The 12,733-nt window shown below is 25.7% G+C and overlaps 9 protein-coding genes across 9 annotated transcripts in view; 5 read left to right on the forward strand and 4 right to left on the reverse strand.

Moving 5' to 3' along the window:
- The window catches only part of EHI_087430 (uncharacterized protein), a gene marked incomplete at both ends in the record, with an annotated part of 799 nt that extends 760 nt beyond the window's left edge, over window positions 1-39 (forward strand). Inside the window, one exon of the mRNA XM_001913513.1 lies at window positions 1-39. This exon is cut by the window's left edge and continues 587 nt beyond it. Within this exon, the coding sequence (XP_001913548.1) occupies window positions 1-39 (39 nt within the window).
- A 573-nt stretch (window positions 40-612) lies between these two features.
- EHI_087540 (phosphoribulokinase /uridine kinase family protein) lies at window positions 613-2,263 on the reverse strand (the record flags this gene model as incomplete). Its single annotated transcript, XM_646268.2, has 1 exon — window positions 613-2,263. One exon carries the CDS (start codon window positions 2,261-2,263, stop codon window positions 632-634), a length of 1,632 nt encoding a protein of 543 aa, XP_651360.1. The 3' UTR covers window positions 613-631.
- A 653-nt stretch (window positions 2,264-2,916) lies between these two features.
- EHI_087550 (uncharacterized protein) lies at window positions 2,917-4,845 on the reverse strand (the record flags this gene model as incomplete). The annotated part of the gene is made up of 1 exon (XM_646267.1): window positions 2,917-4,845. The coding sequence occupies one exon, from the start codon at window positions 4,843-4,845 to the stop codon at window positions 2,917-2,919; it is 1,929 nt and encodes a 642-aa protein (XP_651359.1).
- An 813-nt stretch (window positions 4,846-5,658) lies between these two features.
- Window positions 5,659-6,138, reverse strand: EHI_087560 (uncharacterized protein; the record flags this gene model as incomplete). Its single annotated transcript, XM_646266.2, has 1 exon — window positions 5,659-6,138. One exon carries the CDS (start codon window positions 6,136-6,138, stop codon window positions 5,659-5,661), a length of 480 nt encoding a protein of 159 aa, XP_651358.2.
- Window positions 6,139-7,500: 1,362 nt separating this feature from the next.
- Window positions 7,501-7,884, forward strand: EHI_087570 (endoribonuclease L-PSP, putative; the record flags this gene model as incomplete). The annotated part of the gene is made up of 1 exon (XM_646265.1): window positions 7,501-7,884. The coding sequence occupies one exon, from the start codon at window positions 7,501-7,503 to the stop codon at window positions 7,882-7,884; it is 384 nt and encodes a 127-aa protein (XP_651357.1).
- An 83-nt stretch (window positions 7,885-7,967) lies between these two features.
- Window positions 7,968-9,374, reverse strand: EHI_087580 (uncharacterized protein; the record flags this gene model as incomplete). Its single annotated transcript, XM_646264.1, has 1 exon — window positions 7,968-9,374. The coding sequence occupies one exon, from the start codon at window positions 9,372-9,374 to the stop codon at window positions 7,968-7,970; it is 1,407 nt and encodes a 468-aa protein (XP_651356.1).
- Window positions 9,375-9,774: 400 nt separating this feature from the next.
- Window positions 9,775-10,739, forward strand: EHI_087590 (VHS domain containing protein; the record flags this gene model as incomplete). The annotated part of the gene is made up of 3 exons (XM_646263.2): window positions 9,775-10,249; window positions 10,299-10,417; window positions 10,479-10,739. 3 exons carry the CDS (start codon window positions 9,775-9,777, stop codon window positions 10,737-10,739), a joined length of 855 nt encoding a protein of 284 aa, XP_651355.2.
- Window positions 10,740-10,816: 77 nt separating this feature from the next.
- On the forward strand, window positions 10,817-11,985 carry EHI_087600 (protein kinase, putative; the record flags this gene model as incomplete). Its single annotated transcript, XM_646262.2, has 2 exons — window positions 10,817-10,934; window positions 10,991-11,985. The coding sequence occupies 2 exons, from the start codon at window positions 10,817-10,819 to the stop codon at window positions 11,983-11,985; spliced, it is 1,113 nt and encodes a 370-aa protein (XP_651354.2).
- A 123-nt stretch (window positions 11,986-12,108) lies between these two features.
- On the forward strand, window positions 12,109-12,728 carry EHI_087610 (uncharacterized protein; the record flags this gene model as incomplete). The annotated part of the gene is made up of 3 exons (XM_646261.1): window positions 12,109-12,267; window positions 12,318-12,549; window positions 12,625-12,728. The coding sequence occupies 3 exons, from the start codon at window positions 12,109-12,111 to the stop codon at window positions 12,726-12,728; spliced, it is 495 nt and encodes a 164-aa protein (XP_651353.1).
- Window positions 12,729-12,733: the final 5 nt, after the last annotated feature.

Raw genomic sequence — 12,733 nt, forward strand, 5'->3', positions numbered from 1 at the left:
GTATTACAAACAAGCCAAATACGTTCCAAAAGAACTTAGACCAAAGACTACTAGAAAGGAAAGAAGACAATTAACCAAAGCACAACTCAATCTTAAAACTGTTAAAGCTGCTAAAAAGGCACAACATTTCCCAGCTAGAAAATTCTTTGTTCTCGCCTAATTTTAATTTTGGTTGTTGATGACTTTTTTTATTCTTTTATTTTTCTATTGTATTATCTTTTAAAGGGTTTTTTCATATCTTTTAATGTTTATCTTGTAACGTCAATAATTGGTTTATTAACTTACGCTTTGTTTAACCATTTGTTGTCTTTGCTCTATCCAACTTTTATTTTAAATATTGTTTTATGTTATTCTTATTATTTAACCATATTTCATACTTTAAAACAAATAAAATTTAATTTAAAAAATCCTTTTTCATTATTATATTGTTGATAATAGAAATGAAAGACTTTATAAATTGAAATAAAACATAAATGAGAATTAAAAAAAAAGAAGTATAAAAACAAAACTATTAGTGATAAATATTAAAAAACATGAAAAAAAATAAAAAAAATTATATTAGAAAAGAAATGAAGAAAAAAGTTAGAAAAATAGGAAGTTAATAATTTGAAAAATTAGAGCCAATCATTTATTAATGACAGTCAAAATCTCCATTTCCGATAAATTCTCTAAGAATAGAATTACCAGCGAAGTCGACTGAATCCATAGGTAAATAATATTGTAATAATCTTTTATATGACTGTGCAAATCCATAATTTTTATCATCACTTGATACCATTCTAAGTAAATTCAATGAAAATGTAATTAACCCATTAACTTCTGTAGTTAAAAAGGTAGAATATACAAAATCAGCATCTTTAATGTATGGATAAATCCAAATCTTTTCAGAACTAGCAACAGCATCCCAAACTCCTAATGTTTTTGAGGCACTATAAGATCTAAATATATTATCTCTTACCATTCTTCTTTGTATTCTTAAGAAATTATTATTTAAAATTACATCATCATTCAAACACAATTTATTTGACAATGGAGCAATAAATACTTTAACTTTTTTATCATGTGGTATTTTTTCTGTTAATCGTTCATTCAAACAATGAATTCCTTCCATAATAATAATTCCATTCTTCTCTAACTTCACTTTGGTTCCTTTATTAGGAAGTGGTGTTGACGTAGCAAAATCAAATTGAGGTACAACTATTTCCTTTCCTTGCATCAACCCACATAAATGATCATTAAGCAATCCAAGTCTTAGTGCTTCAATACATTCCCAATCTCTTTTTCCATCAGGACCAAGGGGACAATAGTCTTTATGGACATAATAATTATCTACAGAAAGTACTAATGGATTATATCCAACTCCTTGAAGTCCTAATCCTAATTTATGGGCAAATGTTGTCTTACCACTACTTGATGGACCAGCAATTAATACCAATTGTGTTGGTCGTGATTTAATCACCTCAATTAACTTACTTAATTGTTGGACATGATAATTCTCACTTTCAATCATTAATTCATTAATAGTTTTTTGTGCAATTTGTTTATTAACATAACCAACATCCATTTCTTTATTAAGTTCATGTGGACATGTAATAATTGGAGCATCATTAAATTTATATGAATCTGTATGAATTAAACTAGGGAAACAAACTAATAAAGAACCATTACTTTCTAATTTAAGTTGAGAATATTCAGGTAATATTGATGGCTCTGAAATATATGGTTGGTCTAATGAAAGAGTTGCAAAATTATTAATAATAGCACATGGATATGTTGGTTCATTTAATGACTCTATTAATGACTTAGAATGAGGTTGGTGTGTTTCAACAAAATGCAAATTAAGATAAGAATGAGGTAACTGTCCATTAGAAATACTTTGGGTATGAAGTTCATTAAATTCTTTATTTAATTCTTTCAATTGTTCTTCATTCAATTTAGGACTAACACAAAATTCAGTACAGTCTGAATAATCAGCAATAACGGTCATCTCTACGTCTGGGTATAACTTATGAAGTGCGTATCGAGCAATTAATATTTCTGATCTACGAGCCATGTTTTGTCCTTCTACACACCTTATATAACATGGAGATATAGTACATCTTTTTGTTGGAATATAGCTATTTAAAGACTGTACAATACCATTAACTTTTAGTCCTACTATCACTGCTGGAGTTCCTTGTATTCCAATCTCTTTGACCACTTGATCACAAGTGACTGGAAAAGACAAATTATATAACTTCTCATTATAAACAACACTAGTCATATTTTTGTTATTTTTTTAAGTTTCTGTTAATTACTCAGTTCTTTTGGAGAAGAATTGGATGATTTCTTTTGGCTTCTAATTTCATTCTTAAAACAAACTCCATTTTCATTTCTTTCCTTTCTGAAGATTCTTTATGAATATGCGTATAAAGCACTTAATTTTAAGTTTTTTAAAATTTCAGGAATTATACCTAATAATTCGATATTATTAACCAGTTCTTAGAATATAAGAATCAAAAAATTTGTTTTGTTTCTTTCTTTTTTTTTTCTAAAGGGTTTTTTTATTTCATTAGTAATGATAAAAAAATAAGACAAATTGAAGAGACAGAATTAAATAATACTTAAACACAGAAGAAGAAACACATTGGTTCAATTAAAAAGAGTAAAATCACAAAAGTTTATTTGAAATAACTTTGTTTCCAAAACAATTTTGAGGTGATATTAAATAAATACTTATATTTGTTATGAAGTTATTAAAAGAACATTGAATAGTCATTATTTAATGATGAAAGATGTTAAAAAGGATTGTTCAAAGAGTTAAATATTTATAAACCTTAATTTTTAAGTCATTTGATATATGAAACAAACCACTTCTTCAAATAACTGTTTAATCAATACAAATTTGATTTCATTTTACATTAGTAAAACAATGTATTAATTTCCCTTTTTAGGAGGGACAGGAGCTTTCTTGAGTGGAACTTGATATTTCTTTCCATTTGCATCTACAAACGAAGTTGGAGTAATTGGTTTTGAAATTGGAGTGGAAGAAGTAGGTGAACCGCTATAATATGTTGAAACGGATAATGAGATTTTTGGTTGTGTTATTTGAGTTAAAGGTTGATTTTCTTCTTTAACAATGATTGTTTTTCTAGAGTCATTTGGATTTAAAGTTGCAGAAAATGTTCCTATTTTTGATGATCGAGTTAAGAAGATTGAACCTGTTGTTCCATTTAAGAAAACCGAAGATTTTCTCATTTCTTCAGATTCATCTTTTTGACGTTGTGAATCACTTTTTTCTGTTTCATAAAAAGATAAATATTGAAGAACCTTAGAAAATGAACTCCGTTGGAGAATTTCAGTATCTGATTTATGTTTATTAATAGAGATATCAACTTGTTCCCAACGACGAGTATTATCAAATTGATTTTCTAATTCATCACAGTCTTCTTCTAAGCAATCCATACATTGTCTATCAAAACTTTCTTTTTCAAAAAGAAAACAATCACAAGACTTACATCTCAAACATTCAGTATGAAATAATAAATTTTTTCCATATACACAAACTGCTCTATCCATATCTATCTTCTGACCACAACCACAACATTTTTGAGGTTCATTAGAAATATCTTTCATTTTTAAGAATGAAGGTTTTTTCTTTGACTTAAATAATGGACAATCAATGAAGATAGATCTTCTAAATTCAGGCATTACAGAAATATAATTAATTCTATGTTGAATAAAACGCTCAAACATTTGAGATTGATTAAATGCAGTTAAAAATACTTGTAATTCATTAGAACTTGATTTAATGAAATTTTTATCATTAAACACAAAACCAATACTTTGTTGTTCAAAGAAAGCAAAATACCTTCCAAAGAGATCAAGGAATAATTGACTAAAACAATTACAAATTAGACTATCAGGATGTTCAAATGTTGGATTATCAATAATACTTTTTAGTTGATTTAATAATCTACCAGTTTCTTTAAAGGCAAAGAGATTTAACCCACTCTTACGTTTTTGAAATTTAGAAGTTGAAACATTGTAAATATTAATGTCTAAAGTATTTGAATACAACTTGTTAATATTTATTAATCCTTGTTGGGTTGTTCCAAAAAGCATTGGTGTTGGACAACCAGCAAAACCAGCATAACTTTCTTCTATAGGTAACATAGGAATTAAAACACCTTGCCATTCAAAAGGAATTAAAATTTGTAAAAAGGCTTGAATAATTGGCATTCCTTGATCAATTGATTCTACCAAAAACATTGTATTTTCTTCAAGTAAAATCCTACCAACTAATTCAACAAAATCTGCAGGACCGAATTTTTTTAATATAGGAAAAATAGGAATTTCTGGATTATGAGAAATTATAGTAGACTCATTAATAACTAAATCAGACTCAGGATATTCACATTCTTTTAATTGATCAAAAAGGTCTATGAGGTGTGTTAACCCTTTTGTATCTAATACTTCTTTTAATACTGGAAGAAGACGAATATATAAAGAAGAATATCTCCCACTCACTAAAACTAATATCTTTGGTGTTTTATCATCACTCCATCGTTGAACATAATAATAATATCGTTTCCCATTTTCATCTGTTGAAACAAAGGAATGAATTAAAGATGGAATAGTTAAAAGATCTTCTTTCTTTACAATTTTTGGAACATCAGGATAAATAAAATACATTACATTTGCTATATTATTTCTACTTTCATCATTAATTCCACATTTAATATTAATATGCAATGGATCATTTTCAGATGATGTTACAGTTAAATAAAATGCTTGTAAAAGCAATTGATGTGGATATTTTGGTTCCAGATTAGTTGGACTTTCACTGAATTGTTTAATAGACATTCTATTTTTATTAGTTCTTCAACAAAGAAATTTTTCCTTTTTTTCTTTTAAAAATTTATTTTTTTACTAAAATTTCTTTTATTTCTTCTTCTATTTGTAAATAAAATATCTTAAAAAAATATAAATTATTGAAAGATTCTCTTAATTACGAGATTTTTTATTATCTCTTTTTTTAATCTCTTGAATTACTTTTTTCTTTTTTTCTTAACTTTTCTTATAAATAAGTATTAAATTTTTAATACTTCAGTGATGTTAATAAAAGTGATTTTGTTATTGAGACTATCTTAAACTTATAAAGTCTTTAGTTTATCATTTTCTCATTTTTATTTAACATTAAATTTGGTAATTTTTTTAAAAATAAGTTTTGTGGATATTAGTTAATAACTAAAAATTCACTTATGTAAATTAACTTTTTTGTTTTGAAAAATGGTGATTTGATTTGTTCAATTTTTATTCAAAAAATTATAGAAATTAATCAGAAATGAAGTTTTAATAAAGTTATTATTTTAAAAGTTTTTAATAAAAAGTATTGTAAATTAATATTTTATTGTTATTTACAATTCCAAATTAGTTATTAACAAACAATTAGTTATTAAATGAATAAATTCGAGTATTATCAATAATTCATTAAAATTTGATTTCTTTTATGAAAAAAAGAAAATAAATAATATGTTATTATTATAATTAAAAAAATAAAACTTTTATTTAAAAAAAAAATGGAAAAAGAAAGAAAACCAAAAAACAGAAAATGAATAAAATTAAGGTTTTTGTTTTATACACAAGAAAGAGCCATTAAAACAGAAAAGGCTCTAATTAATGAAAGTATTGAATATTTTGAGCATAAACACCAAAATTAAATGCTCTTTTAGAAAGAGTATTGTATTGAACTCTACAACGCTCTGAAGTATCTTCTTTTTCTCCTAATAACCTATAATATTTTTTTAATAAAGCAGCGTTATTATATAATAATGACTGTAATTGAAGAAACATTTGAATATATTGGGGTTTATCAATTTCAAAAGAGGAATTTTGTGAATGAACTGAAGGAGATAATTCAATAGAATTAACTACAGTTTTAGTACCACTTTCAGATGACTCACTTTTATTATCATTACTAGTTTTACTACGGATCCTAAAAGAAGCTCTTAACTTAAAATTTTTACCAGTTTCAATATTAGTACAATGATTAAAAGTGTCTAATAATATTTTTTTCCAATGTGGTTTAGTAAAAACACTAAAATGTTTTAAACAATTCCAATGTTCATTAACAAATTCATAAATATCTTGCTTCATTGAATAAAATTCTTTTTCTGGTTTTAGTTCTTTTAAGGATTTAAGAATAAGAATACAAAGGTCTGTAGTTTTTATTTTCTTTATACCATTTGTAAGAAGTACAACTCTTTTACATAAACAACAAGTGCAACAATACTGGGATTCAAACTTTCTTTCACAATTAAAATTAGAGGTTTGCATTGGAGACTTAAAATGTTTGAGTAACTTCAAGTTTAAATACCTTCTAGGTTTGCTATTTTTGTTTTACATTTTCATTTTTTGTTCTTTTCATAACCTTACCATTTACGAAATCTTTTTTACGTTTACTATGTCTTGTTTGTCATCACCAATTTGCCCTTTTTACTATTAGCTTAATTTTTTTTTATTATATTTTCTTCTGAATAGTTTTAATTCATTAGGATTAAATTTGAAACAACCTAATATAAGATGTTAAGAATCTTCTTCCTTAAAGAGAAACTAGAACTAATAATTTATATAGTATATATAATATAAACTAAAAGTGATATTAATATGAAACACACGACAGCTACAAACCCTTATGATTTTTGTAATGATGTTTTTAAATGTTCTCTATGTTAAATGTTCTCTATGAAGAAATGAAAAGAACAGAAAGACAAGAAATAAAATTGAATAAAATAATATGAAGTAAAAGTAAATAAATGAAAATGTTGAGAAAGAATAAAAGGGGATATAAGAATATAATTATTATCAAATCAATAAGAAAGGTTTGATATCCCCCGTTCTATCTATTTGTTTAAAGAACAAAAGATAGATTGGGTTGAATATTACACCAAATTACCTTAGTAATTTAAAGAGAACTAAAGAGTAATAATAGTATTTGGTGGTTGTTAAAACAATCACTCTTATAACACTTACCTTATCTCTTTTTTTTTAAAGGATTAATCATTAAAAAGTAAAGTAATCGTAATTACTAATACTTTATTAAAATTTAGGAGATTATTATTTTTGAGTTTAAATAGCCTATTCTTCTTCTTATTTTTTCTTTTTGATGACATTAGTTTTTTATTTTTAATAACTTTTATTATTCGTAATGGTTTTGAATAAAAAAAGAAGAATTAAGAAGAATGCATAAGAAAAATTTTTGTATTTTTATTGGTTTTTTTAAATAATCTCATTTGTTCTATTTTTAAATTTCATTTAATTCTTTTTCTACTGATTTTTTTATGTTGTTGAAGATTAAAATTTAAAAACAAAAAATCTTAAAATTTTAATTTTTTTGTTATTTATTTCAAAGAAAATAGAAAGATTAGAATCGAAGAATAGAAAGGTGTAGAATCTAGTCGAAGTTATGAGAGAAATGATATAAACAAATCAAGATCTCATTTAATTCACTTCATTAGTATGAGTAAATTAACTGTTGTTGCATCTCCACTTGCTCCAGAAGCTGTTGGTGCTTATTCTCAAGCTATTATTTGTAATGGTATGGTTTATTGTAGTGGACAAATTGGATTAGATAGAAAAACTGGTGATTTTGCTGGTAAAACTATTGAAGAACAATCTAAACAAGTTATGACAAATCTTAAGTATGTTCTTGAAGAAGCTGGTTCTTCTATGGACAAAGTCGTAAAGACTACCTGCCTTCTTGCTGATATTAAAGACTTTGGAGTCTTTAATGGTATTTATGCTGAAGCTTTTGGAAATCATAAGCCTGCTAGAGCTTGTTTCGCTGCAGCTGCTCTTCCAAAAGGTGCTTTAGTTGAAGTTGAATGCATTGCTACTCTCTAAATTACATTTCTTTCTTTTGTTTTGGTCTTTTTTATTAAAATAAGATATAACAAATAGTTTTACTTGTAAAGAATTATTTTCAACTAATCTAAATCCATCCAATCATGTTGTGTTGTTGTTTGGATAAACAACTCTTCTATTGATACTGCCATTTGGGAAACTTGTTTACAAAAGTGATATTCCAATTTACAAATACCTACTTCTAAAGCTGATTCATTTAACAATTTTAAAACATCAAATCCTTTGAACATACACACTATTAACAACTCTTTTATTCTAGTCAATGTTTGAATAAGAAAATCGTTGGAACAGAAGAGCTGAAGTAAAAAGATTCCATATAACTCAAATATTGGAAGACAACATAACGTTAATTTAAATTGTTCATTTGCATGAAGCACAAGATTGTTTAGGAAAAATATCAGTGATTGTAATTCTTTTATTGTAAAATAATGACTTTTTGCAATAATCGTTTGGATAATTTCAACTAACTCGGTATTGAAATCTAAATAATACATTGTCAAATTACCAAAAATAATTAAAAGTTGTGAAATATCATTTTCATTATGTTGTGGTCCATTTAATAATTCCTTAAGTAGTACAACCATTTTATTCACAGCTTCTTTAGAAATACATGTCTTTCCTAAATTTTCATTTAGCATTGATAATTCCGTAAAGAAATTTAGAATGGAATGAAATAAAAAATTGTTTTTAGTAAAGAGAAAATATGTAATCGTTGGTAATAGTTGTGATTTAGATAATAATGGTTTGCAATAAGGTTTTTGTGTAATTAGTAATGACAAACAATCAACAAAGGTGTTTGACAATGGTCGAGTATTTAGGAACAATGTAAGTATTTGGTGAAAATATTCATAAGGATAAATGGAATGTTCTATAATTCTTTTAAAGCAAGCAGCACAACTATCAACCGTAGAAGGGTATTGGTGGTATAACTGAATACAAGAGCACAAAGAAGAGAGAAGGTCTTGTACCTGAACCACAGACAATGAAGGAGCTAGTCCAAGTAAATTAGCTAAAAGCCATAGTGCTGTTAGACGAAGTTCATTATCAAATCTGGTAATAAATGGATTTATTATTGAGAAAATGTTATAACTAAAGATAATTTGTGAATCGAAATTCTCGAAAGAACTAATAGCCGTAAGTATCCATAATATAATTTCAAGAGCTTGATTGGAACTTTGTTTATTTTGTAATATTATCAATACAATTTGAGTCCCATTATTGTCTATAAATTCATTGTTCCAATTTCTTTTACTCTTCATTATTATTGTTCTCAGTTTCTTTAAATTTTCATCTACATCAATTCCTTTTTGTATTTTTAATAATAGTCCTTGAATACTTTCGTGGAGAATATTGATATTATTCCTTTGATTTAGTAATATCTCTTGTCTTCTTTGAGTCCTTAAAAGTTTAGTCATTTCATTTCTTGTTTGGCACAGTGAAGATAAGGAAGGTGCAACTCGAAAACTCATCTATTGGATAAAACAACTAAGTTCCATAAAAAGAGTATAATATATTTAGATACACTTTTTTTAACTTTTTAGGTACTTAGTCGTTTTTATTTTGTTCTTATTTTCGTTGTCTCTTTAGTTTTGTCATCAGCAATGTCATTAGTCTTTTTTTTTATCTAATATGGTTTGTTCTTACTTGTTTTTATTTGTTTCTTAATCAAATTAATTTGATAAATTAAAAATGGAAAGTCTCATTCCATTCTGGTTTTTCTTCTCATAAGATTTCTCTCTTCTTTCTACTCTTTCACTAGAAAGTGATGTCATGACTTTAATAAAATGATATGATAGAAAAGAGATGACAAAGTGAGATGAAAAGAGAATCTAAGATAGACCCTTATTCCAAGAAAGATTTCAGTTATTTATGTTAATGAATAAATCCCAAAAATCTAAAACACCAAAAAGAAAAATAACGTGGGACTTAGCAGCTCAATTAATTGAATATGCAACTGCTGCAGATCTCAAAATTATTGATGAACCGACTAACTTAAGAATATGTAACTTATTAAAAGCTAATAAGAATAAAGCTAAAGATTTATTGAATGTACTAAGAAAAAGAATGCTCAATAAAAGAGATAATGTTGTTTATTTGTCACTTGTTTTACTCCAACAAACAATTATTGAATGTCCAGAACTTATTGACTTATATTCAACAAGTGCATGGCAAGATTGTTTTATCACAACACTACTACGAACTAATGTATTAATTGAAACAAAGAAAAAACTCTTATCAATTATTCGTGGAATGACTGAGTCATTCCCAAATGACTTATTATTCAAAGATACTTATGAACAAATAATTCAACACGGTATTGATTTTCCTGAAGCTGCTCATTTTGGTTTGTTTTGTTTATTTTAATTTATTTAATAACAAACATAATAGTATAGACAAAGAAGTTACGTTTGTAACAAAAATATCTAAATCAAAGTTTATTGATGAGTGTGAACAGTTGATTGGGTATTGTCAATTCTTAAACCAGTCATTTGATTATTTAACTATTTTAGAAGTTTGATGTTTTGAATAGAATTTGTACATTAAGATACAAATGAAATTATTAATTATAATAGTTAGAACAATTGAAAGAAGACATGGAAATAAAAGAAATAATATTTAAGTTAGAAAAAGCTCAACCAATTATTATTTCTTTATTAAGAAAAAAAGATTTGTCAATGGATGTGATTCAATTAGTAAAAACAACTCATGAGCAAATTAAAACAACATTAGAACGTCATAAAAAATTAACAGAAAAGTGGGTACATTTAGCATGTACAGATAAGAAGATAGTAGAAAATACACAATTTATGTTTGAATCAAAGAAATTAAGATAAATTCAGATATTTATTTGTTTTATCATTATTTACTTTCTATGAAAAAAAGAAGAATAATAAACTTAAAAATATTAAATATGTCTGGTGATATAGACATCTTTGGAGATGATAGTTCTATTGATATTCCTATCACAAAAGAACAACACCAATTTAATGAAGCTATTGAGTCAATAACAGATAAAGATGGATATTTTCGTTTGTACTCTTTTTGGAAAAAAGATGAATTAGAAAGAAATAATAACTCATTGTAGTTGGAAGAAATGGAGAAGTTGTAAATGGGTATCAACTAGAAAAGAAGGTTGGACAAGGAACATTTGGAACTGTTTATTTAGCGAAAAAAATAACAACAACAACAAAAGAAGAAGAAGTTGCATTAAAAATTATTCGTAAAAATGAAAGAATGGTAAAGTTGTCACAAAAAGAGGCACAATTAGTAAAAGAAGTGATGTCACTAAAAGGAATTTATATTGTTCAGTTAATAACTGAATTTATGTATAAAGATCATTATTGCATTGTTCTTGAAAAAATGGATATGAGTTTGAGAGAATTATTATCACATAAACCAAATGAAGAAGGAATTGATATATTTCATATACAACGTTATGGAAAACAATTATTTGAAGCCCTTCATGTATTACATACAAAATGTGAAATATATCATTGTGATATTAAACCTGATAATATTTTAATTGATCTTCATTCAGATACAATTAAATTAGCAGATTTTGGTACAGCACTTCATCCATATGAATTAACTATTGATAGTGAATTAGGAAGTAGATATTATAGACCACCAGAAGTAATGGTTGGCTATCCATTTGATGGATCATTTGATAATTGGAGTAGTGGTGTAACACTATATGAATTATTTACACATTCATTTTTATTTACTGGGGAAAGTAATAATGACATGTTATATCAAATTATTCAACTTAAAGGTTCATTTCCTCAGAAAATGATTCGAGAAGGGAAATTTTCATCAAATCATTTTACACAAGACTTTAAATTCATTCATTATGAAACAGATGTGTTTGGAAAAGAACTTGCAAGAAGAATTTCTTATTCTCAACAACCTATTAGAATTTCATCAAAATTAATTCATTCATTAAAAGAAAGTAATGAACAATTATCATTAATATACATATTTGCACAATTACTAGAAAAACTCCTTGTCATTGATCCAACAAAACGATTTAATTCGATTCAGGCGATAAATCACACCTTCTTTACACAAACAAAGGAATAGTATAAGTAATAATATAATTTAATAGTTTTAATAGTTTATACCTAATAATAAAATCAATAATAAAAAGAAGTAACAAAAAAGAAAAGGAAAAAAAAAAAGAACTTCAAAAAGACATAGTTTTACATGTCAGGTGAAGAAATAAAAGTCTATACAATTGAAGAACTATTTAAATTAAGAGAAAATAAATTCAATTTTAATATAACATTAACGAAAAAAGTAAAAACTAAAAAGCTATCAAAGAAAAAAGGACAACAAGAAAGTACTTCTCCAGCAGAATTTTTTGTTTGTTTTTTGTTTTATTAAAAAAGAAATAATAAAATTAATTTAAATAGGAAAGATATCGATGGATTATGCATGAAGTTATTCTTATTGAAAAAGAAAAACAAACAAAAATGCATGGATCTTATTTATATTCCTTGTTTTTACAAGGAAAATTAAATTTACATGAATGTACCGTTAAATCTCAAGATCCAACTATTCCATTTATTTTACAATTAAAGAAATATATTGACATTTATAAGAAAATATTAGATATTGATAAAGCAAAGGAAGAAGAGAAATTAAGTTTGTTCATTTTATTGTTATTCATCAACTTAATTCTATTCTATTAATTCTTTTAAATCATTAATTAAATTATAGAACAAAAAATGGAAGAAATGAATAAACCAAAGGCAGCTGAACCAATCTATAAAGAACAAACAAATGAAGAATTATTCGACCCATTAGCAGGATTAGATGAATAAAGAAG

The sequence above is a fragment of the Entamoeba histolytica genome, genomic scaffold (genome assembly GCF_000208925.1).
Source record: "Entamoeba histolytica HM-1:IMSS scf_1104750517641 genomic scaffold, whole genome shotgun sequence".
Classification (NCBI taxonomy): domain Eukaryota; phylum Evosea; order Mastigamoebida; family Endamoebidae; genus Entamoeba; species Entamoeba histolytica.